General features: G+C 43.5%; 1 protein-coding gene across 2 annotated transcripts in view; it reads right to left on the bottom strand.

The window, feature by feature from the left end:
- The window catches only part of GOLGA3 (golgin A3), a 244,995-nt gene that overhangs the window by 111,791 nt on the left and 110,673 nt on the right, over nucleotides 1-22,531 (bottom strand). For both annotated transcript variants that reach the window (XM_086942740.1, XM_086942739.1), the window contains exons 10-11: nucleotides 16,231-16,392; nucleotides 14,657-15,025 (exon numbers count right to left, since the gene is read on the bottom strand). In XM_086942740.1, coding sequence (XP_086798866.1) covers nucleotides 14,657-15,025; nucleotides 16,231-16,392 — 531 coding nt within the window. The remainder of the gene's footprint in view (nucleotides 1-14,656; nucleotides 15,026-16,230; nucleotides 16,393-22,531) is intronic.

Below are 22,531 nucleotides of genomic sequence, written 5' to 3'. Positions count from 1 at the left end.
AGATCTTTTGTCAGATGTTTGATTATTTTAATTAATATTTCCTAATTGGCTAGTTTTAATCCGGAAGTATCTGAAATCAGCTACTGAAGATTTTTTCCAGGTACCCTTATATTAAAAATGTCCACTGCAGCCATCTATCAAGTAATGTCACTTGCAAGCACAAAACGTGTCACTATCCCCCAAAGAGGGGACAGTTTATCAATTCTAAGAGCAAGTAAGAAGAACTATTGAGGAGAAATATCATTGTTCAATAAATAACGGCTCTTACACATCTCTTGTGGAATTAACTTGTTACAGCACTCTCATGATCGAATCCCAAACATTGTAAATCCCTCTTTGAATGTTTAATATACACACACAACCCAAAGAAAAGCTGCACTTGAAAGGAAAATGCTACTTACCAGTATGCATCTGTTCTTGGAATGTAGAGTTGCAGATCACTACACTATGCATTAGATCGCCACCTGGTGTTGGGCTCGGATGATTGCATGTTGTTGTCGTCTTGGAAGAAGTCTTTTGCAGTCACGCGATAGGTGACTCCTCCCTTGGACGATAGTGCGCATGGGCATCGGCTCCATCCTTAGATTGTTTTTCGCCATGATGGGAAATGATGAAGTTAGTAGAAGTAAAGAAAAGATGTCCATGTGTGTGCATCTAAGAAAGATAGAAACTGGAACAGATATAAGTCCCGGGGAGGCAGGAGGGCGTGTAGTTATCTGCAGCTCTACATGGCAAGAACATATGCATACTGGTAAGTAGCATTTTCCGTTCGAGGCATATGAGCTGCAGATACTACACTATGCATCGATTGTGCAGCAGTGTCTCCTGTAGCTGTGGTCACCTGTATCTGTTGCAGTTGTTTGAAAGAGAGTTTTAAGAACAGCTTGACCTACTGCACCTTGCTGCTTGGCTTGCACATCAACACAGTAGTGTTTAGTGAAGGTGTGTGTTGTAGACTATGTTCCTGCCTTGCATATGTCTTCTAAGGGGATTTTCCCTAAGAAAGCCATGGAGGCTCCTAGCTTGAGTGTGGAGTGCGCTCTAGGAGGAACTGTTAATGTATGTTTTTCTTTTTGATAGCAGACTTGTATACATTTTACAATCCACCTTGCAATTCCACCCTTAGAGATGGGGTTGCCTTTATGAGGTGAAGAGAAAGATACAAATAATTGTTTTGTCTTCCGAAAAGATTTAGTCCTATCTATATAGTAGAGAAGAGCTCTTTTAACGTCTAGGGTATGTAGAGCTCTTTCTGCTACAGAGTCTGGGTTTTGGAAAAGCACTGGTAACTCTACAGATTGGTTTAAATGAAAAGGATTAATCACTTTTCGAAGGAATTTAGGATTAGTTCTTAGAACAACTTTGTTACGATGGAGTTGTAAGAAAGGTTCTTGTATAGTGAACGCTTGTATCTCACTTACTCTTCTAAGAGAGGTGATAGCAATAAGGAAAGCTGTTTTCCATGTGAGGAATTGCAGTTCCCATTTGTGTAGAGGTTCAAAAGGGGGTCCGATGAACTTTGTAAGAACCACGTTAAGGTTCCACACTGGAGAAGGTGGTAACCTGGGTGGAATGATTCTCTTTAATCCTTCCATAAATGCTTTAATTGCAGGTACTCTAAAAAGAGACAGATGTTGTCTGTTCTGTAAGTATGCCGCAATTGTTGCAAGGTGCAGGCGTATGGATGAATATGCCAAGTTACACCTTTGTAAATGTAGAAGGTAGCAAATGATATTTTGGATAGAAGCATCCAGGGGATCAATTTGATTATTATTGCAGTAAATGGCAAATCTTATCCATTTAGCAGCATAACAAGCTCTGGTAGTAGGTCTCCTGGCCTCTTTAATGATGTTCATACAGTCTGGTGGTAGGTTAAGATAACCAAATTCCGTTGATCTGGGTCTGGGTGTCTGATGTCTCCATGGTTCTGCGTGAGTAGGGATGGAGTCAGTCGTAGCTCTTGGTGTGGGACTAGAGATAGTTCTAGCAGTGTGGTGAACCACGGTTGCCGTGCCCTTGTGGGAGCTACCAGGATCAGTTAAAGAGACTGTTGTCTGAGCTTGCGTACTACCAATGGTATTAGTGTTATGGGCGGAAAAGCGTACGCAAATCTGCCTGACCAGTTCATCCATATCGCATTGCCCTTGGACAGCGGGTGTAGAAACCTGGCGGCGAAGGTTGGGCATTTTGCGTTTACTTGTGTGGCGAACAGATCTATGTCTGGATGACCCCACTGGTGAAAGAATGGTTGAAGAACCGGAGGATGTAGTTCCCATTCGTGAATTTGTTGTGTCTGCCGAATCAACCGATGTGCTATCTGATTGTGAACTCCTTGAAGGTGCTCTGCTAACAGCTATATGTTTTGTGGAATGGCCCATCTCCAAATGCTCTGTGCGAGTTGGGACAGTTGTAGAGAGTGTGTCCCCCCTGTTTTTATATGTAATACATGGCTGTCATGTTGTCCGTCCGGATTAAGACAGCTTTGTTCTGTACTTGTACTTGTAATGTTTTGAGTGCTAAGAATATTACTAGCAGCTCTAGATGATTGATATGGAACAATTGTTGTTGACTGTTCCACTGTCCTTGAGTTGTATGGTGTAGGAGATGAGCTCCCCATCCTGTGAGGGATGCGTCTGCTGTAAGCACTAGCTGTGGAACATGCTTGAGGAACGGCCGCCCCTTTGTCAAGTTTTTGGTGTTCCACCACAGCAGAGAGCGATATGTGCGGCTGTCTACCAACACCAGGTCTGTTAGTTGCCCTTGTGCCTGGTTCCATTGCTGCGCTAGACATTCTTGTAATGTGCGCATCTGCAGTCTTGCATATGGTACTATGAAGATGCAAGATGGCATCATGCCTATTAGTCTCATGAGCATTCTGGCTTGCAGAGATTGTTGCTGTTGAAAGATTGTGACTAAGGCTTGAATGTTCTGTATCCTTGCTGGACTGGGATACGCTAGAGCTGTAGATGTATTTATTGTAGCCCCCAGATACTGATGTATGTGAGAGGGATGGAGGTGCGACTTGGTGTAGTTTATTGTGAACCCTAAGTCGTGCAATGTCCGAATTGTCTGATGTGTTTGTAGGACACACTGATTGAATGACTTGGCTTTTATGAGCCAGTCGTCTAGATAAGGGAAGACATGTATTTGTTGTCTCCTGAGGTGTGCTGCTACCACTGCTAGGCACCTTGTGAATTCTCGTGGTGCCGTTGTTACTCCGAATGGAAGGACTTTGAACTGATAATGTTGTCCTTCCAGTACAAACCTTAGATACTTTCTGTGAGCAGGATGTGTAGGAATGTGGAAGTAGGCGTCCTTTAGGTCTAGTGTTGTAAGGAAATCGCCTTGTTGCAGCAGTGGAATCACTTGTTTTAAAGTGATCATATGAAAATGATCTGATTGTATGGAATAATTGAGGGGCCTCGGGTCGAGAAATGGCCTTTGTGTCCCGTCCTTCTTGGGAATTAGAAAATACAGCGAGTAAACCCCTGTTCCTTGTTCTTGTAAAGGAACTATTTGTATTGCATCCTTTTGTAGAAGTGACAGAACTTCTTGATTGAGCAGAGTAAGGTGTTCTGTAGACATTGGACGCTGCTTGGGTGGTATGTGAGGAGGGGTTGCTGTAAGTTCTAGGCAGTAGCCATACTGGATAATCTGTCTTACCCACTTGTTTGTTGTGATGGAGGATGGAGGAATTGCATTATTTTTCCCCCCACAGGAGTGGAATGCTGTTGGGGGAGCAGAGGGCAGTCACTGTTTTGTAGCGGAAGAGGTTCGATTACTGTTGTTACCTCGACCTCTTCCCTTTTTATTCCCTCTATATCATCCTCTAAAATATCCCTTGTTAGAGGATGTTTGTGTGTTGGATTTGAAGGATGTTGTGTTGTCTGCACCGGTTTGTTTGGAGCCCCCTCTGTAGAAGGAGCGACGAAAGGAACCTCTAGTTTGTGTGGACTGTAAAGCTCCCATAGATTTGGCAGTGTCTGTATCCTTCTTCATTTTTTCCAGAGCTGTGTCTACCTCTGGTCCAAAACAATTGGTTTTGATTGAATGGTTGATTTAAAATAGTAGTTTGGACTTCTTGTTTAAATCCTGAAATGCGTAGCCACGCATGTCTTCTAAGTACTATACTAGTATTTACAAACTCTAGATGCAGTATCTGCAACGTCTAGTGCGCACTTGATAGAGGCATTAGAAATGAGTTTGCCTTCTTGTATACGATCATTTGCTTGTGCCTTATATTGGTCAGGTAGATGGTCTAGTAGTTTTTCTAGCTGGTCATAATGAGCCCTATCATATCTGGAAAGGAGGGCTTGTGTATTAGCTATACGCCATATGTTGGTAGCTTGTGTGGCTATTCTTTTGCCCGAGGCATCTATGACCTTGGATTCTTTATCAGGTGGAGATGCCTCACCTGAAGTTTGTAAGTTTGCCCTTTTCCTAGCATTGGAGACGACTAGGGAATCCAATGGTAGTTGCCCTTTAATATAGGCTGGATCTGCAGGTGCAGGCCTATATTTTTTCTCAATCCTAGCGTTTAAAATCCTAGTACGTACAGGGTCTTTGAAAATTTCTGGAGCGTGTTTGATGACCCCTTTAATCATAGGGAGAATTTGAACAGATCTCTGTGATTGTTCAAATGTATCTAATAGGATATCTTCCTCTGCCTCGTCAGAGTGCATGGTGACCCCATGGTAAATGGCAGCTCTGTTTAATAGGTACCCAAAGCCAATTTTATCTTCTGCGGGAGAAGCCTTTGATGGGTATGACTGTGGGTCAGGAATGTCTGGTATATCCTGTGGGTATGGGTACTCCCAGACTGTGTCACCTGTAGGGTATGAGAAAGGCTCATCTGGGTCTATCCCTCCTCCTAAACTATACTCATCATCATTTTGAGGCGAGTGTGGTGATAAAAGAGGAGAATGTGAAGGAGAAATATGTGGTGAATTGTTAGGAGGAGCAGGAGATGAAGGAGAAGGAAGTTTAGGTGAAGAAGGGTGCATAGGAGATGTGGCAGAGTCCTTCTTCTTGGCAGGAACCACAGGAGTGGATGGTTCATCTGCCTTCCTCTTCTTTTGTGGTATGGTGGACACCTGACCTATGTTAGGGTCGATGTAGATCTTCTTTTGCAGAGGATCTGGCTGGAAAAGTTCTTCTGTTTGAGGAACCTTTGTCGGCGCCGATTTTTCGGTGCCGGACGAGGTTGCTGTCTGTCTTTAGCCTCAGGAGGTGTTACAATGTTCTTTGGCGTAGTTTTCGGCACCGAGGGTGTTGTTTTCGGCGTCGTAGGCCGTTTCGAGGGCTTGGGCGCATTGGAATCAGGCCTTTTTAGTTTCGGCACCGAATGGAATGGAATGGAAGCTGGTCTCGTCGGCTTCGAGGCATCGGACGCTGGCTTCGTACCCTTGTCTTTAGAAGTCGACGGTTTCGGAGCCGAGACTTCTTTCGGTTTCAGTGCCGAGGGAGCTGGTGGGATCGGCACATGCGGCTTGCTTGGCTTAGTTATCTTCTTCGGAGACGGGCTCGATGGCGGGGCTGTCGAAGTGGTTTTTCGGTCGCGACTGGGCCCCGAAGGCGGAGTGTTGACCTTTGCCTTCGATCTGCGTGCTGTGTGTGGTGCAGGGGCAGTAGTACTCACACGCTGACCCAATGGTATGGAGTCATCTGAGTCGTCAGCCTCCGATACGATCTGGAGATCATCTGAATCTTCTTCGGGAACGAGCGGAACCTCTTCGTAGAAGATATCCACCGGTTCCGGAGCTGATCTCTGCATGTCTGATCTCTGATGGTTTTCTTGGATCGAAAGGACGTGCAGGCTGTACAGCTGGATTCGTCGTGTTCTGGCGATAAGCACAGGTTGCAGAGCTCGTGGTGGTCACTGCGTGGAAACTTTGCTCCACACCCGGGGCATTTCTTAAATGGCGTCCTTTCCATGAGGTGTAGGCCTCACGGCGTGGATAGGCCCAACGGCCCGCGTTGACGACCGGAATCGAGCTGATGGAATCGAAACGATGTTAGTCGGTATCGAAGTTAGTTTGATGAGTTTTGAGAAGTTTTTTGCGCTTCGAAGTGCTTGAAAAGTCTTTTTGTAGCCGGAGTGGAAAACTTTCATCCGAACCCAGTGGCGGAAAAAACAATCTAAGGATGGAGCCGATGCCCATGCGCACTATCGTCCAAGGGAGGAGTCACCTATCTCGTGACTACAAAAGACTTCTTCCAAGACAACAACATGCAATCATCCGAGCCCAACACCAGGTGGCGATCTAATGCATAGTGTAGTATCTGCAGCTCATATGCCTCGAACATGCAGTTACCTTGGCAACCTAATTGGTGAAGGCTTTTAAGAGCTGAACTATTAATTGTTGTATCCTATTCTTCCTAGTCCTGGCTGCTTAATGTCTCCAACAGTAAAAGTTAAACTTACTGGCATACTGATGTCTATAAAATCCTTGTAAAGTATTTGAAATTTATATTTGCAAACAGATACACAGTTGAATATTAAATGTAAGTAAGAGACTGAGAAGAAAAAGTAATACACAGTGTTGAGACTGTTGTTGCTCTTTCCTCCATAATGGTACACTCAATTGATGTTTTACGCTTACATTTTTTTCGTTTTACCACAACTTATAGCTCGAGGGTTTATGCCTCAATATGAAACTGCTGTAACTTCCAGAACCAACTGTATTCCCACTGATATTTATCATTGAAACAGTGTTTTATTGTTTAAAATGTTGAGTTAAATACGTTTACATCATTTTGGTGAAATGTTCGAACACTTTATGTAATGTACACTTTGGACTGTGAGCTCCTTAATTGACAAATATTTTTAGGTATTCACATAAAAAAGTAGGTGAAAACCAGTCATGTATTTAAAAAGAAAAAATGCAGTGTCCCACTTTGAATGTTTTCACTAAAACGACATTTCTGATGCTAGAATGTTGCAATCATTCTGGGAAAACTTCATGCACTTTCTGTACAACTGTGGCCTTGTTAAAAAATGATTCTCATTTCTACTAGGCAATTTGGGTATTTAAGCAACATGCAGTAATATAGTTCAATATGAATTGTTATACTGAGGCTGGCATCACATTGTCGAAAAGTACTATGCATTCTGATGTTTGAAAAACTGTAGACTGCATATTGGCCAAATTTCAGAAGAGAGCCCTTCAATCGATGAACAGCCCCTACACCAATATCATTGACTACCTGGTGAAGAGGTGGTGGAGAACTCATTGCCCAATTTAGATGAACAAGAGAGCGAATCAAGACAATTCAGAAAACTTCAAAAATCGACTTATCTAGCATCCTTAATTTTCAGGGGTCGAGAGGAAAAAAGGCACAGCCTCTGATCTGGAAGAGAAGGAAGTGCATACGTCTAGCACCAAAGTACTCTGCCAGGGCACATTTAACTCATAGGACATTATTCATCCAAAGTCTACATAATAGGGAAGTGTACATTCCATTTCGCCTTCTCAAGTCATTTGGTAAGGACACACACAAGCACCTCTGAGGGGAATGTGAGTAGGGGCCACAACTTTGGAGATGGGGGGGATTATTCTCCTAAAATACCAAAAAAAAGAGGACTGATCACTCTTGGAATAAATTATTTGACTTGGCAGGCCCAATTTTAAACAGCCTTATTAAGAGCATGGCGATCAGCGGTTGACTGCCTGGAGATAAGTTGTAGACGGGCAGGGGTATTCTGACAATGTGGATACTGGGTGGGCACGAGCCTAACTGTACAGGCTGGTGACTATGTTTATGATTTTGTAATACTCCAATAAAGAGATTTAAAAATAAATGAATAGGACAGAGCATAGTGGGTGGTCGACCACTCTGGCCAGACTACAGCCCACAATATTTAGGTACTGCTGACCCTGTAGGGATCTCTGAACCTTCAAAGGAGCTAGCCACTTTTCCAACGGCACTGAACATCAGCTGAGCAGCAGTCACGTTTCATGAGTTCACGTGGGCGCTCAGCAAAGTATTTTGTTTTTCCAGAACAAAACAAAACTCTACATTTAACTCTAAATAGAGCAGGACATATTAGCAGCATGGGTGAATAGGTTGGTATGCCTTCATATTGTTGCTAATAAACCCAAACCTTCGTAGGCGTACATCCTCAGCCCTGTGACTGATGGGTTCCATTATTTAAACTCATTCATTAAAGAAAATGGATAAGGAAAAAGCATGTACTTAAAAAAAAAGAAATTTGAATCAAAAATATTTGGGGTGGGTCAGTGTGGGTAGTGGATGCCAGGGTAGCTGCTTTCAACAGGGCTTGCAAAAATATCAGGGAGGAATTCAGTGCGGATATTTGATAGACCAGAAGTACGAAGAGAACCTATTTCCCTCACATTAAGGAGGAAGATGTGGCTGCATTAATTAATGAAAATCCTGGGGAGCAAGCAACTTTGACTCAAACTATTCACCTGAGCCTTATTTGTTCTTCCCAAGAAAGCCTATGAGTGAAAATTTAGAAGCTTGTTCATGGCTGGCACCAGCTGTCTGTCAATGCATGCATAATGAAGATGGCCTAAGGGTTTTACATAGAATTCTGAGGGGACCCGTTCAACCTCTTTTACCCAAACAACTTGTGTTTGGCCTACAAGATAAACTGGTCAATAATCGGGAGAACTGAAAACACTTGACAAAACAGCAACTAATTTCTATCCAAAATGAATAGCTGACTTCTCTACAGACTTCACGATGGAAGACCTCAAGCTTTTGAAGGGATTGTTAAGCTTCTTTTTAGGTCCTGGTGGACCATGCAGTTACCGGCTGTCATCTCTATGTGTCAGTATTGGTTGCAGATCGAATCCACCAAGCCAAGTGGCAAGGCAGATATTTACAGTCACAGCTCTCCCTTGGACTCTAATCAGCTATCTGGGGTTTAAACAAACTGATGAAAAAGTAATGGAATTTCTGATAGCAAAGGCAGTATAAGCATGATTATTTGTTTAGACACCCTGATCCTCAGGTATCAAGACCCTACATTTTCCAAGATCCCCCGCAAAGGACAATATCAATACTTAGGCTTCCGTATCATCAATGCTGCAAATAAGATTTGATTTTGACTTGACAGACAAACTCCTTTGATCCAAGATACATTCATTTGTAGCCATCCTTTAGTTACCATCTTGAAGATAAAGCTGATGAATAGGAAACTTTAGTACAGTTCTCTGTAGGACTGCATTTCTCTGACACTCTGAAGGATTACAGGCCACCTGGATTCCTCGTGTCAGGCCATTTTCCCACGACCTCTACATTGCACAGCCCTTTAAAGTCTAACACGCCTGTACTTGCGCAGAAGTCTATCTTATTCAGAGTGACTGGCACCAACATCAAACAAGAGGTTCATTGTTGACTAAGCCACCTGGAAGCATGGATTGAAAAAGCCAGGTCGGCTCCTCACCGATTGTAATAATAAAGGTATTGGTGGACTGGAAATGGGAGATATGTGAGGTGTCAATCCACTAGTGCAAATGGTCAGAAGAAGATCTACATGTAAACTGTGTGGAGCTTCTAGTTAGTAACTTTGATAAAAAGATGCCTAATATGGAAATAGGGCTCAGAGGACGGACAACATTTCTGTTGATCAATATATCAACTGCTTGCGAAGCATGGCGACCAATTTTCTTTTAGGTATGGCCAGGACTTTTGGCATTGCTGTGTGGACCATCACCTATCAGTGACAGTAGAATACCTCCTAGGCAGAGCAAAGGTGGGGAGAGGCAGACAGGACTTTTCTCTATTTGAAGAATTCTAGCGAATGGAAACTGAATTCTTTCCCGTTCATGAGGATCAAGGACACCAGGGAACATGAGAACTGGACCTGCTTGCCTTGCAGCTTAACAATAAACTGCCACTGTTATTTGACTTGGAAACTGAATCCAGAGGCACTATCAACAGGTGCTTTTAAATAAGAATGGAGAGAATCTTAGAATTACTAGTTTCATCTATTCTTAGAGATTTCAAGATTGACAGACCAAATAAAGAGAAAAAATTAACACCTCTGTGGTAATCACAAGCTTGGTTTTCCACCCTTCTGCAACTTTCTTTGGCTTCTCCGATCTGGGGCTTTGCAACCCACTAGTGGATGGAGACCCGCTACAGGTGATGGGCTGGGGAGTAGTGGGGAATGATGGCAAGTTCTTGGACTTTTTGAATAAGGTGCACTCTCCATTCACCAAGTCTAGGCAGATAGTATGCATACGGAATTTCATAGGCTTAGCAAACAATGTCCAGTGAATTAGAGTTGGATACCATAGGGACAGATAATATTAACATTTTAAATTTCCGGTCACAACAGAGTAAAGAAGATTTAACCTGTATCACAATAACGATTTACCAGTCAGCCTTTTCAGTCAGACACTGTCCAGCAGCTAATGTTCCAACACATAAATCTACCTTTGCGTGTAAACTCTATAAAGGGTTACGGTTATCATTCCTCCCAGAACCTACATATAGTAAATTAAAAGACCCGACAGTGGTTCTATGGTCTTTAAAGGATTGACTGTATAATGAGGATTTAGCTAGGAATCAGGCATTGGTCAAATTATTGTTGTTGCTTTGTTTACAGTCCTGAAGGAGTCTCAGATGCCCAAGCAATAAAATTCACAGGCAGGATGCTTACACCAAGTGTCACTTTTACCAGCGTCCGGCTTACCAATACAGAACCAGGTTGATTTACTATCCCAGTTTTCCTAGAAACCCTATGCTATGTCTGGTGAGCTGTTTGAGAACTTATTAAAACAGTTTAAGACATGTAAGATCTCTTATGGCTGGCTAACTACTGATATCATTGAGAAACCCCATTACACCAGCCATGTTGTTTGCTCTAGGTCCCAGGACGAGGGACATTATTTAAAACAGCTGATATGTCCTCTGGATTGACTTCATAATTAGTTTATTTTAACCCGTTAGTAGAGCTAGCATCCTTCGCTTTGGGTAAGCTTTTAAGTACCATAATCTCTTCTCCGAATAAGAATTCTTAACTCTGTAAATAACAGGGAGTATTATCTCACTCTGAAGAAAAGGTTACTTTGTATTTTAAATGTACGTATGATTTCTGTACAATCAGATGCTGGATATTAATTAAAGAATATGGATAATACTGTAATGAATAGGCTTTCTCTCACCATTGTGACATTTGGTAATATCCCTCAAGTGTTTTCTTTATTTTAGGCAACAATCAAAAACAGGAGATAAGGTAAACGTGCTATATTATGCTCCGATAAGAAGAACTGGATCCTACTACTCTGCTATTCGATGCAAAGAAAGAGGCCTTCTAAGGAGCGTTGTCACAGGATATGTAGTTGGTGTTTGAGGATTGTTTGCTTTTAATACCATGTGGCGTGTAGTCCTTGCTGCCAAGCCTAGTGCAAGATGTTTTTTTGTTTATTAGTGTGTTCTCAGTAGTGAATAAATTGTAATGCATAAACCTCAACTACAAATCCTTAAGTGAGTTTAAAATTCATAACTGCAACACCTAGAAAACATAACATTCTTCTATAGTCATCCGAAACACCCAGCAAGCTGAGTGTGCCCATTTTTATACAATCATCCCAAACACCCAGCAAACTGAGTGTGCCCTTCGTGTAATGATGCACCTAGCTTATGCTCCATTCATTCAGAATTTTGAAGTGCAGCGTGTAGGAGAGTAGGGTCTGCAATCCTATGATCACCCAGATTTTTTGCTTTTGTTTCACTGGTTTACGACTTTCTCTGGCTGTGGGCCTGCCAATCAGACCCACAGCCTGGCTGTTCTCTTTCTAAATTACGAGATGTACCCTAGGTGCATTTACCAATTGGTACTGGGCCACCTTATCAGACCCTGTAACTCAGGGCATAGGTGTACCCAGGGCCGCCAGGGGCTGCAGCATGTATTATGCCACCCCTGGCTGGCCTCCTAAATTTGACACAACTGGCTGCATGACAGCTGGGGCGAAGTCGTGTAATCACCCTTTGCCGTAGATATAGTAGCCCTATATCTAACCCCCAAATGGACACCCGAGTTCCTATCAGTCACTCCTATGGCAGGCCTTGACAATCCTGAAGGCAGAGTGCATGGGCTCGTGTGAACTAAGCTCAGGCCCGAGCCGAGCCCGGTTGCAGCTTGCGGAATCAAGACCCAATGGCTGTTCCATGATAACGCGTACCATATCGGTAACTTCGGTGTCGCGTTATCAAGACATGTCGAGTAAGGTGTCATACGAATCGGGATGCTGCCCTCTCACCAACTCTGGCGACGAGGTTAGCATTCCGCCCTTCTAGAGGGACACGACATGTACGTAACTGTGAACCCCGGTTAAAGTTAACGAAAGCCTCAGCTCCACAAAATGGATGCTGCCACCACAGACACGAGTCTGACCTCCTGCTGCTGGGAGTCCTTCCAGCGAGGAGCACTTGGACAAAGGGTTTCCTGTCGAGGGCGGTGTTCGCACCGTCCCAGACAGGGTTTGTGTATTCTGGGTAGGTAGGGCTTTTGCGAGAAGGTGACTGCGGAGTGGCACCCCGGTGCTCACTACGCATCTGCCGGTTAGAACCAGTTCCAGGGGCGACAGCCCTGGCCTGGGGAAAGTCCGGCAGGGGAGAGGGGTGTAACTACCCCCCTTCCTGGTCCCACCCTTAGGGCAGGACCTAGTCATGTACCCACCCCTTTCTTTAGGATAAAGGCCGGAGCGGGGACCCTTCCAAATTAGATCATCTTTGAATCAAGAATACTTTCTACGAAAGGACTTCAAGACTCTTCTCAAGATTTCTCCCTTGTGACTAAGGAGTAGTCACCCTGCATCAGCGGGCACCATCTAAGAACTCTGCGGTTTGCTGCAAGTCCTTCCTCAAGGAATCCGACGGCCCAGCTCGACGAGAAACCGGCTTCCCTGGCACCTCTGACCTCTACCCACGTCATCAGCTCAGCTGTGATCTGTGGGTGCGACGAGACCTCGAGGGACCGGCCATCATCAGAACCTGCACGCTCTTAAAAACCAGCACGACCATCGAGGTAACTCTCTGGTGAGTGCTCTGGGGTCCGAGAAGCCCCGACCCTGAGCCGCTCCAGCACCGAAGTGCAGTCTCCCAGCATCTCCACGATCTGCGTGGGGCCCTTCTGCTCGCTGCTCAGCACGTTGTCTGGTCACTTGCCGCTGGCTTGTGCCCTTCTGTGACGACATCCGAGAATCAACACTGCCGGTCTGGTTGCTCCAGACTGGCCCTTGCTTCCATCTTTTTGAGAAGCACCCCGGACCCTCCTGGTCCACTCAAGAAGCCGACAGCGACATCCGTCGTGGGACAGCTCGCACCTCCACCGTGGTCGCCGACAACGCCTCCTGGTCCGTGAGACTGCAGAGCCTAGCGTCACCCACTCACCGGGTTGAGGTGACGGCCAACTGGTGCCTTCCTGGTACCCTCTGACTACTGGCTAGTAGTACGAACTTGGTCCCCTCTGCTTTCAGGTTTCATCAATCTCCGATCCAGGCTTGGATCCCTACGAACTATTCATCACTGGTCGCCGGCCAGCAACTCCTTTTCTTCCGGCTCCTGGCTCGTCAGCGAAGACCCCGACGCCTGTAAGACTTGCAGCCGCAGCCCTCGTGGCTAGGTAACTCGGCATTTCGGTGCCTGCATAGCCTCCTTACTCTAGGGTCCCAGTCCCTCGCTTCCGACTTGCCTTAACCTTTCCGTGTCCCCGGACACTTGTTTTAAACTGTGCACTTGAAGTATCTGCTAAAGAGATTTGGTTTGTGCTTAGTACCCTGTCCTCATAAAGAGTACAGGGCTGTTGTGATTCTTAATAAAAATACTGTTTATTTTCATAACACTTGTGTGGTGTCCTTTCACTGGGTGTTCAAGGGGTACATGTGTGGTAAACAGCTGGCTTAACGCGCCCTCTCGAGTCTTTAGCCTTAGACTGCTCGTATCCACGCTACTAGGATAGCTGGTCTATAGGTTGACTTACAACCAAACACCATAAGGGTCGTTGGAACGATACATAGCGGTCGCTAGAATAGCGAACGTTGCATATCGGGCCAACTTCTCACACAGCGTACTCTCTATCAGATGTTATCTTGCCACTGCTGAAAGGCCTAACCAAATGCGAAAGGAGTCAGAAATGCCGTCCTGCAATCAGCAAAGTTTTCAACTATCTTCGAAAACTGAGAAGGCTGATCTCTTTCCTAAGCTTGTCTGAAGACCGATCCGTTAGGTAACACTTTAGACGGAATCTCTTGCCCATCAGGCACGCATGAATTTAAGTACATCTAAATGAAGTTCACGAGGCACCATAGTTTTACTGGTGGCTTATCCTTGTGTAGCTTTCTTGCCCAAAAGGATTGCAAGCCTACATTCAATGCATGATACCTGCAGTTTAAAAGGTTACCATATTGTGTGCTAAAAAGGCAGTATAACTCTGATCCAATCACATTATTAAACTAAATACAATCTTGCAGTTGTACTCTGGCTATACTGTAATCTCACTGTGGCTTTTGAGGAAAGCTCCAATTAGGTGCAACTGCAGAAATCACAACAGAGTGTACAAAAACATTCGTCACGATCTTGCACGGAAAGTGTCCAGGTGAAATACTAACACTTAAAAAGACACATAAAGGGGTTGGTTTTAAAAGAAAAAGTAATCACTTTAACAAAAGCGTGTTACCTGACTGGTCTTCACTGCTGTTTCTTGCCGGAGCTTCTCTAGCATGTCAGAGGCAGCTTCTGCACCCTCTTCCAGGCGCTGGGCTCCCTCGTCGAGCCCCTCCTGCTCTGCCCTAGCAGCTTGCAAGGCCACTTCCAGCACAATCTTCTCTTTCTGAAGGTACTGGATGGCATCGTCCTTCGAGGTAACATCAGACTGTAGCTCCTCGAGTCTTGCCTCCAGCTCATCGTAGCGGGTCTGGAGATCAGACAGGGCTTGCTCCTTCGAGTGCAGGGACTCCTGCGAGAGGGTGACCTGTTTCAGCAGGTCCAGATGCTCCTGCTGCAGACCCTGGAGCTGCAGGTCTCTCTGGTGCAGGGTGAGGGTCGCCTGACAGACAGTAAACAACAGTTGGGATTCGAAAATTATGATACAAGTTAAAAGTTTTTATTACCCATTCCTTGAAAGATTACCATTTCTACTGTGCCTTGACCAGCTCCACCCCCAATAGTAAGGTAAAGTAAACACTGAGATATACACTCATTAGAGCCGGTAAAACAGTTGTATAGCCTTTCCTTATCTGTGAACATCATTCCCAGCCAGCTACAAAGAGCCACGTTTACAAATATTACTAATAACATTTGAAACCCTAATTCACTTAAGACCGTGGCTCTATGTGTCATTGTTTACAGAAACAGTCCTAGTCACTTTTAAACAAGTCCAGATTCACAGATTCAGCTAGAGGGCAGAACTGTCATTTGTCATGACTTGCTACGGATTTTCTAGAAATATACAGTTCTGAAAAATTGCAGAAAGGAATTCTAGGCAAGGAGAATCTTAAGAATTAACAATTGCATTTGCTATACATATGTTACCTAACAATGTTTGCCAACCTTTACAGCCCAAAACATAAAGACACAAATTATTACACCGGATGTTAATTAGAATAAGCCAAGACCCTTTGTTTTATGGTCCAAAACATGTTCTCCATCAGATATGGTCCACTCTCCAGCACTAGTGCTCCAACTGCTTGAATGAGGAATTCACCACTCGGCACTGCTGTAGCTCAGGTAGTCGCTAACAGAATAGAAGAAAACTGCAGAGGACCCCTCAGTAAGAAATGCAATACTATTTCTGGTGATGAGATGTGCCCGATTCACCAGTTTGCCCACTCACTGTCTTAAACCTGGCAATGGAGAGCTTGTGAAAGCAATCAATGTAGGCATGCATGCTAGATTGTTTAAAGCTTTTCAAAGAAATACACTTTATGCCAGCTCAAGGCAGATGTCTTGTTTGCCAACATTAGAGTGCATTCATGAGCATACACTCTAAATAGGGGCTGCTACTTTTTGTAGGAGGTCCCATATCTGCTAAATAGGAAAAACTACCCAAGTCCTTTGACAAAATATGATAACCAAGTAGCATTTAGGACTGCAAAAATGTTTGGGTTTCAAGATAAGCAAACGTAATGGGCTGTGCTATTTCAGCGATAACAATGAAGGAGTTGGTTGATCACTTTGTTTTTGCTCTGGGTTGGCTTCTGCTTTCTTCAGAGGTTCATGTAACATTAAAACTGGCCACAGTCAATATCATACCTGGTCGAGATCTTTCTCCAGGGCACTGGCTGAATTAGCCAATCGTTGTAGCTGCTCCTTCTCATCCTCAAATTCCTCCAGTTTCTTCTGCAGATCTTCCTCCACCATGCTCTTAGCTTCCTGGATCTGTAAGAAGGCGGCCTCCTGGTCTAACATGTCTGCCTGCCCGCAGTACAGAAACAAAAGATCAATAAAGTGAAGACAAATACCAAGCAATGAGAATCTTTGTATTTCCCATCTAATGCTATTACCAACTAGTCATAGAGGCATTAGAGAATACAGATCCAAAACAACTAAAACACTTTAATCTAGCAAACGCTGCGTGGATACTCCATTGCTGCTTGGGTTTACATAATCAAGATACATGACGGTTAAGAAGACCTGGAGGTTTAACTTCCTCTGTGATGGTGAGAAGGAACATCCCACACTGTGGCTTTTCCCCAAGCTCTTGAACTCTGTTTCCCACACTACTCCAATCATCCCTGTAACTGCAACTCCTCACAATGTCGGTCACTGGGTCCCAAGTGTGCTCAGAGAAGGAGAAAGGAACCAAGCTGGAACTTTGTCAAAGAGAGGAATGTGGCACACTCCAACTTGTCCTCTGGCCAGGACTGATGGGGTAAAAAAACCCACGGAGAAGATGGTCTAGATTTTTAACTACCAGATAAAAGTTGTAGATATTTTGAACTGGAAGGATTGGCTATCCCTGTGTTTTCTAAGGAACTAGCTTACCCGTCGCACGTTGCTGCGATCTCAGAAGAAAGGAAATTCAAGGAAACTTGTTATGATAACATTCAATTTACATTGTGTCATTGTGTTGGAAAGTGGGTTATTGGTAAGGGCAAATGTAGGTCTGCCACTGGCTATAAGGTCACTAACACATGATAGGACTCAGCATAGGTCTTAGAAAAGTATTCCTTTGCTCAACCCTTGGTAACGTGGCTGCGAGCAGACAGGCTTACCTTCTAAGACAGGTATGTAATGCATTTAAAAACACCATTTCAGTAAATAATTAAGACAACACAAAATAAAAATCCAACACCAATTTATAGAAATAGGTAATATTTTTATATTTTAAATGACACCAAAACGAAAATAATCCACTGTAGGGAACCAGAGATATGAATTTTTAAAGATTAGTCACTTTCTTTTTTTTTCTTTTTATTATTTTTAAGTTTATTATTTTGTGCAAGGAAAAACAGCAATGGACAGTCACAATTCCGCGCATAGATAAATTAATTACATACTCAAATTCATACAATATCTAAATCCAATCAGCAATTGGCGCCCAAATTTTCATTCCTATAGCCCTCCTTTTAACCCCTTTAAATGTATACATAGCTGATTCTATATTATACATTAATAATAGTCTTTCCCGCCAATTAAAGAAAGACAAGGGTCAGGATTAATCCAATCCCTAGTGATACAGGCTCGGGCTACAGCCATACAAATAAAAAGAAAACAAGTTAAAGGTTTAGATCTTGGAGTACTTGAGCTTAGACCAATTAATACCATCTCTGCAGTTACATCGATATTACTCTTAACAATAGGTGCCAAAAAACTTTCAATTTGTTAAAAAAACACCCCAACCTTAGGACATTGAAAAAACATGTGTACTGTATCAGCTGCGTACAAACCACAGAGATTGCACTTCGTCCCCACTATCGTACTCCATTTTAAACTTTACTAGGAGTGTAGTAAAGATCACGTATACACATAAAATGTTGAGATTTCATCATCCCGGTTATTAAAAATTCAGAGGCAAGCTTAAATGACTCGTGGACATCAATTTCTGGTATCCCCAGTTTGCTTGCCCACTTCGCCTGACAATTATCTAAATCATCCACAAATTCCTGCATCAAACAGGAGTACAAAATACCAATTGATGTTTTTTTTGTAAGTGCTCCAACAGGGGGACTTTATTCATACTAGTAACTGCAAGATATGGTAAGTTTTGTAAAAAACTACGGATCTGGAGATACTTAAAAAAATCATTTTTAATCAAATAGTACTTACTCTGTATCTCCTAAAAGGAAGCCAACTGGCCATCAAAAAACAGATCCTCTAAATAGCATACTCCTTTCAACTTCCACCTAATGGCAGATAAGTCACAAAAAATAGCAGAGGGTAAAGAGCCAGAAGCGGCAAAGGGTGTATATGCGTTTAGTTTAGTTAGACCCAAATGCTTCCGAACCTTTTGCCACACACCAAATGCTGCTTTCAGCGTCTTAAATCTCGTTTTTTAATAATAGCTGGGTTCTATCACTTTAAGAAAGCAGGCTTTCATTCCTTCTCCCATAGCATCTCATAAATAGACGGAGTGTTACACGCAGGAATTCGGGCTCTGTCCCCAATTATCAGTGGACTGATAGCTTGGAGAGTCGCCGCAATATAATAAAACAAAAAGTACGGGACATTCCACCCACACCACTCCTTACTAAGGATAATTTTTTTAAGGGCTTTGCACTGTTGTTTATAACCCCACAGAAATCTAGATGTCGCCCTTTCTGGATTTTTAAAGCAGGAAGGGGGAAATTCCAGGGGTATTGTACGATACATATATAATACCTTAGGTAGGATTAGCATTTTTAAAACATTAACTCTACCATGTAGAGATAAATGCAGATGGTCTAGGCGCTCTAACAGAGTTAATTTTAGCCAGCACTGGGTTAATATTTAATTCCGGAATACCAGATATTGGAAGCGAGATTTTAATTCCAAGATATGTGGCTTTCAAAGCCGGAGAGATATTAGCCGGGGGGTCATCCCCAGAGCATAAGATCTGAGTTTGACAAGTTAAGTTTGTACCCTGAAAAATATCCGAACTGTGAGGCTAAATCATTAATTGCTGGCACCCCTGTCTGAACATCAGTTGTAACGACAACGATGTCGTCAGCATATGCAAGTGCTCGATAACTTACATTAGCTAAGCAGATCGGTTTTATTTTTTCCTCCAAATTAAAACGGTTAATTAAAGGATCAATATAGAGTACGAAAAGTAAAGGGGAACAAGGGCACCCTTGTCGGGTACCCCGGATAATTGAAAAAAAAGGGGATACTAATTGATACGAATACACGCTTTAGGGAAAGCATACATAGTCTTTAATACGGTTAAGAAGCCCAAGCCGAATCCTTTTCTTGCCAGAATATCCCATAAATAGGCCCAGGCAACCCTGTCAAATGCCTTTTCGGCATCCAATAAGATTAGACCAATATTTGATCGGTTATTATTATTATTATTATTATTATTATTATTATGTCTTATATAGCGCCAGAATCGACCCCCGAAGGGGTATCTCTGTGCTTGCCTTGGGAACCCGTCCTGGCTTTTCCCTGTGAGATAGCCCCTACAGGGCATCCCCAAGGTGAAAGCCAGGCATCCCGCCGCGGGGGGCCATTGTGGAGATTAAGCAAGCTTAATGCCCAGAGTTGCAGAGTGTGAACCCATGATTAGGTCAGGCACCGAAGCGAGAATTATCGAGTCAATGGACATTTGTGCTCAAGTCCCTGCGGCTTCGGGAATTGAACCCTGGTCCCGGGTCTGACCTCTGCTTCAGGGTCTGCCTGCTCTAACCAGTGAGCCACACTTCTCCACTCTTCTGGTTGCCTGGGCCAATCCAAAAAAGTAATAAGGCGGCGAATATGGTCGGCCGTGTCGCGTGCAGGAATAAATCTGTGTTGATATTTGGACACCAATGAGGTAATAACGCCAGAAAGTCGCGAGGCCAGGATCTTGGAAAAAATTTTGCTATCTGCATTTATCAATGAGATAGGACGAAAAGAGGACGGAGAAAAAGGAGGTTTATCCTTCTTTAGAAAGACCTTGATTATGGATTCTTGCCAAGAGGTGGAAGCAATGCCCTGTTGAGCTGCTGTAAATAAATAAACTAATTAAGACTTTAAGATAAATCGAAAAATCCTGGAAAACTCAAGAGGGATAGCGTCAGACCCTACCGCTTTACCCGAAGCTAACGACAGAAGGGATAATTCTATTTCTTCCCAAGTAATGGGTAATTCCAATTTTCCCCCACTTCATACACTTCCGATCTATATGCAGCTAATTGTTGAGCAAGTTTCGTGGCAAACCCCTGGTGGACCCTGACCTTCTGGACCGATAACTCTCTTAAAATATTTTCAGTACCCAGTCCCCCACTGCATGCCTGCATGAATTGTATCTCAAGTTCTCTCAACTTATTCATCTCCGCTTCTTCCTTCTTCCTGATCTCCCTCTGTTTTTTCAGTGAATAGCTCAGTGTTTCACCACGTATCCCGCACTTGAACGTGTCCCATACGACCTCAATAGAAGCAGATCCCCTATTATTTTCAAAAAACTCCGGAATCCATTTACTCATGTGTTCAATATAAAGGGGATCATACAGGAGTGTTCGCTCAAAGGACCATGGTTTCAGATTTTGTGAAAAATTTACATCAATGCCAAGAGCGATAGGGTTGTGATCAGAAATCACTTTAGGAAGAACATTGTACCCTAGATTTACAGAAGTATTAATAAGTCCTGCAGCAACGAAAAAGTAATCAAGCCTAAAATGCTTTTGATGTGGGGCGGAAAAAAAGGTGCACCCAGATGTACCCCCAGATCTAAGATACCCTACGCCTACTAAACCAAATTCTTGAACAATACCTTTAACAGCTCTGTACACATTTTTCTTCCTACCGACATAAGGATTACTACTAGAAATGTCAAATATCCCTTCCAAGTGCAAATTAAAGTCCCCACACAAAATTAGCAAAGGTGGCCATAGGGCTAACTCAATACTTAATTGATCCAGGGCAGAGGAATCGTCAACATTGCACCCATAAACTGAACAATTGGTCAGCATTACAACACCAAATTTCAGTTCGACTATTACCCATCGACCATGTGGGTCCTCTTTAATCCTTCTAACCTGCCCCAACCCAAATCGTTTCAGAATAGCAATGCCTCTTATGGTAGAACTCTGTCGAGAACAACCCACAACCTCTAAACCAAGATCCTTAAGCCAACCTCTATTCTTCCAGGGCAGATGAGTTTCTTGAATACATAAGATATCCATTCTCATAGTTTTCAACATCTGATCCATTATACCCCTTTTTCTTTTATCATTAAGGCAGAACACATTCCAAGAACAGATTGTGATTTTACCCATTTTCCTGTCTCATTAAGTGCCCAGCACAAGCCAAAGAACTGGAAATACCATTAGGTGAAAGAAATGCATTAGAATAAAAAAGCACAAAAACGAGCACCACTTTTTGAGTCTTAATTAACACAGACCGTTCCTTTACTATTTTTCCTTGCCCCAAATCCCCATCCCTTCCCACAACCCCCCCTCCCCTCCCCATCACCCCACCCTCAACGAACCCACTCAACAGAGGCGTAAGGACGAAAGTCCTCATTGATGGTGGGTACTCGTGAACGAAGTGTCCCTACCTGTGGCAGCCAAAACCCACTTAACACCCTATAAGTAAGTCACCCATCCAACAGAAATGCATAGTCAGTTACTTATTCCTGTAAATAAAATCTTCACTAAACTAGAATTACATTGCATCTACAAATTCCTGTGCTTTGATTTCTGAAACAAAAAAAAAATTGTTTTCCCCTCATAGACAACCTTCAATTTTGCAGGATTTAATAAAAACACCTGCCCCCCCCCCCCCCCCCCCCTTGCTTGAATGGGTGATATTAGCTGCCTGAGCCTCCAGCGTTGTGGCACAGTCACCTGGCAAAAGTCTGGACGAACAAAAAATTTGCACCCCATACTCTTCCTAGGACGTAAAGGTCTGGCAAGATCATACAAAATTTCCTGCAGCAAATAATTATGCAGACAGATTAGAATGGCCCTGAGTTTCCCAGCATCCCCGCCCGCATCTCGTTTCAAAGTAAAAGGAAACCGATGAGCCCTTATAATCTCTTTATCCTAGTCCCAGTCCTTGAGATCTGGAAAAGCTGCTGTAAATAGATAGACAACAAATCGCTGAGCGTCTTTTCCCTCAGAAAGTTCTCGTATCCCCAAGATGCGCAGATTATTTCGTCGTGCGCGATTTTCCAAATCGGTGAGCTTTCAGTCAATGTCCGGGCCGGGCTTTTAGCAAATCGTTAATTGAGGTTTTTTGAGTGGAAAGCTCATCCGACAGTGGAAATCCGATCTTCCGCTTCCTCAACTCTCGTAGTAGCTTCGGTACACGACTTGGCTAATCGGCGGACCACATTTTGTAATTTACGAACTGCTCCCTGGGTCCGAAGCCCCTCCGCTTTACTCTCCTCTCTATGAGCCATGATGATTTTGTACATAGATGCTTGCAGGTT

This window comes from Lissotriton vulgaris, chromosome 11, assembly GCF_964263255.1.
Source record: "Lissotriton vulgaris chromosome 11, aLisVul1.2, whole genome shotgun sequence".
NCBI classification, from domain to species: Eukaryota; Metazoa; Chordata; class Amphibia; order Caudata; family Salamandridae; genus Lissotriton; species Lissotriton vulgaris.
The sequence above is the reverse complement of the archived record's forward strand: the minus strand, read 5'-3'. Positions and strand labels throughout refer to the sequence as shown.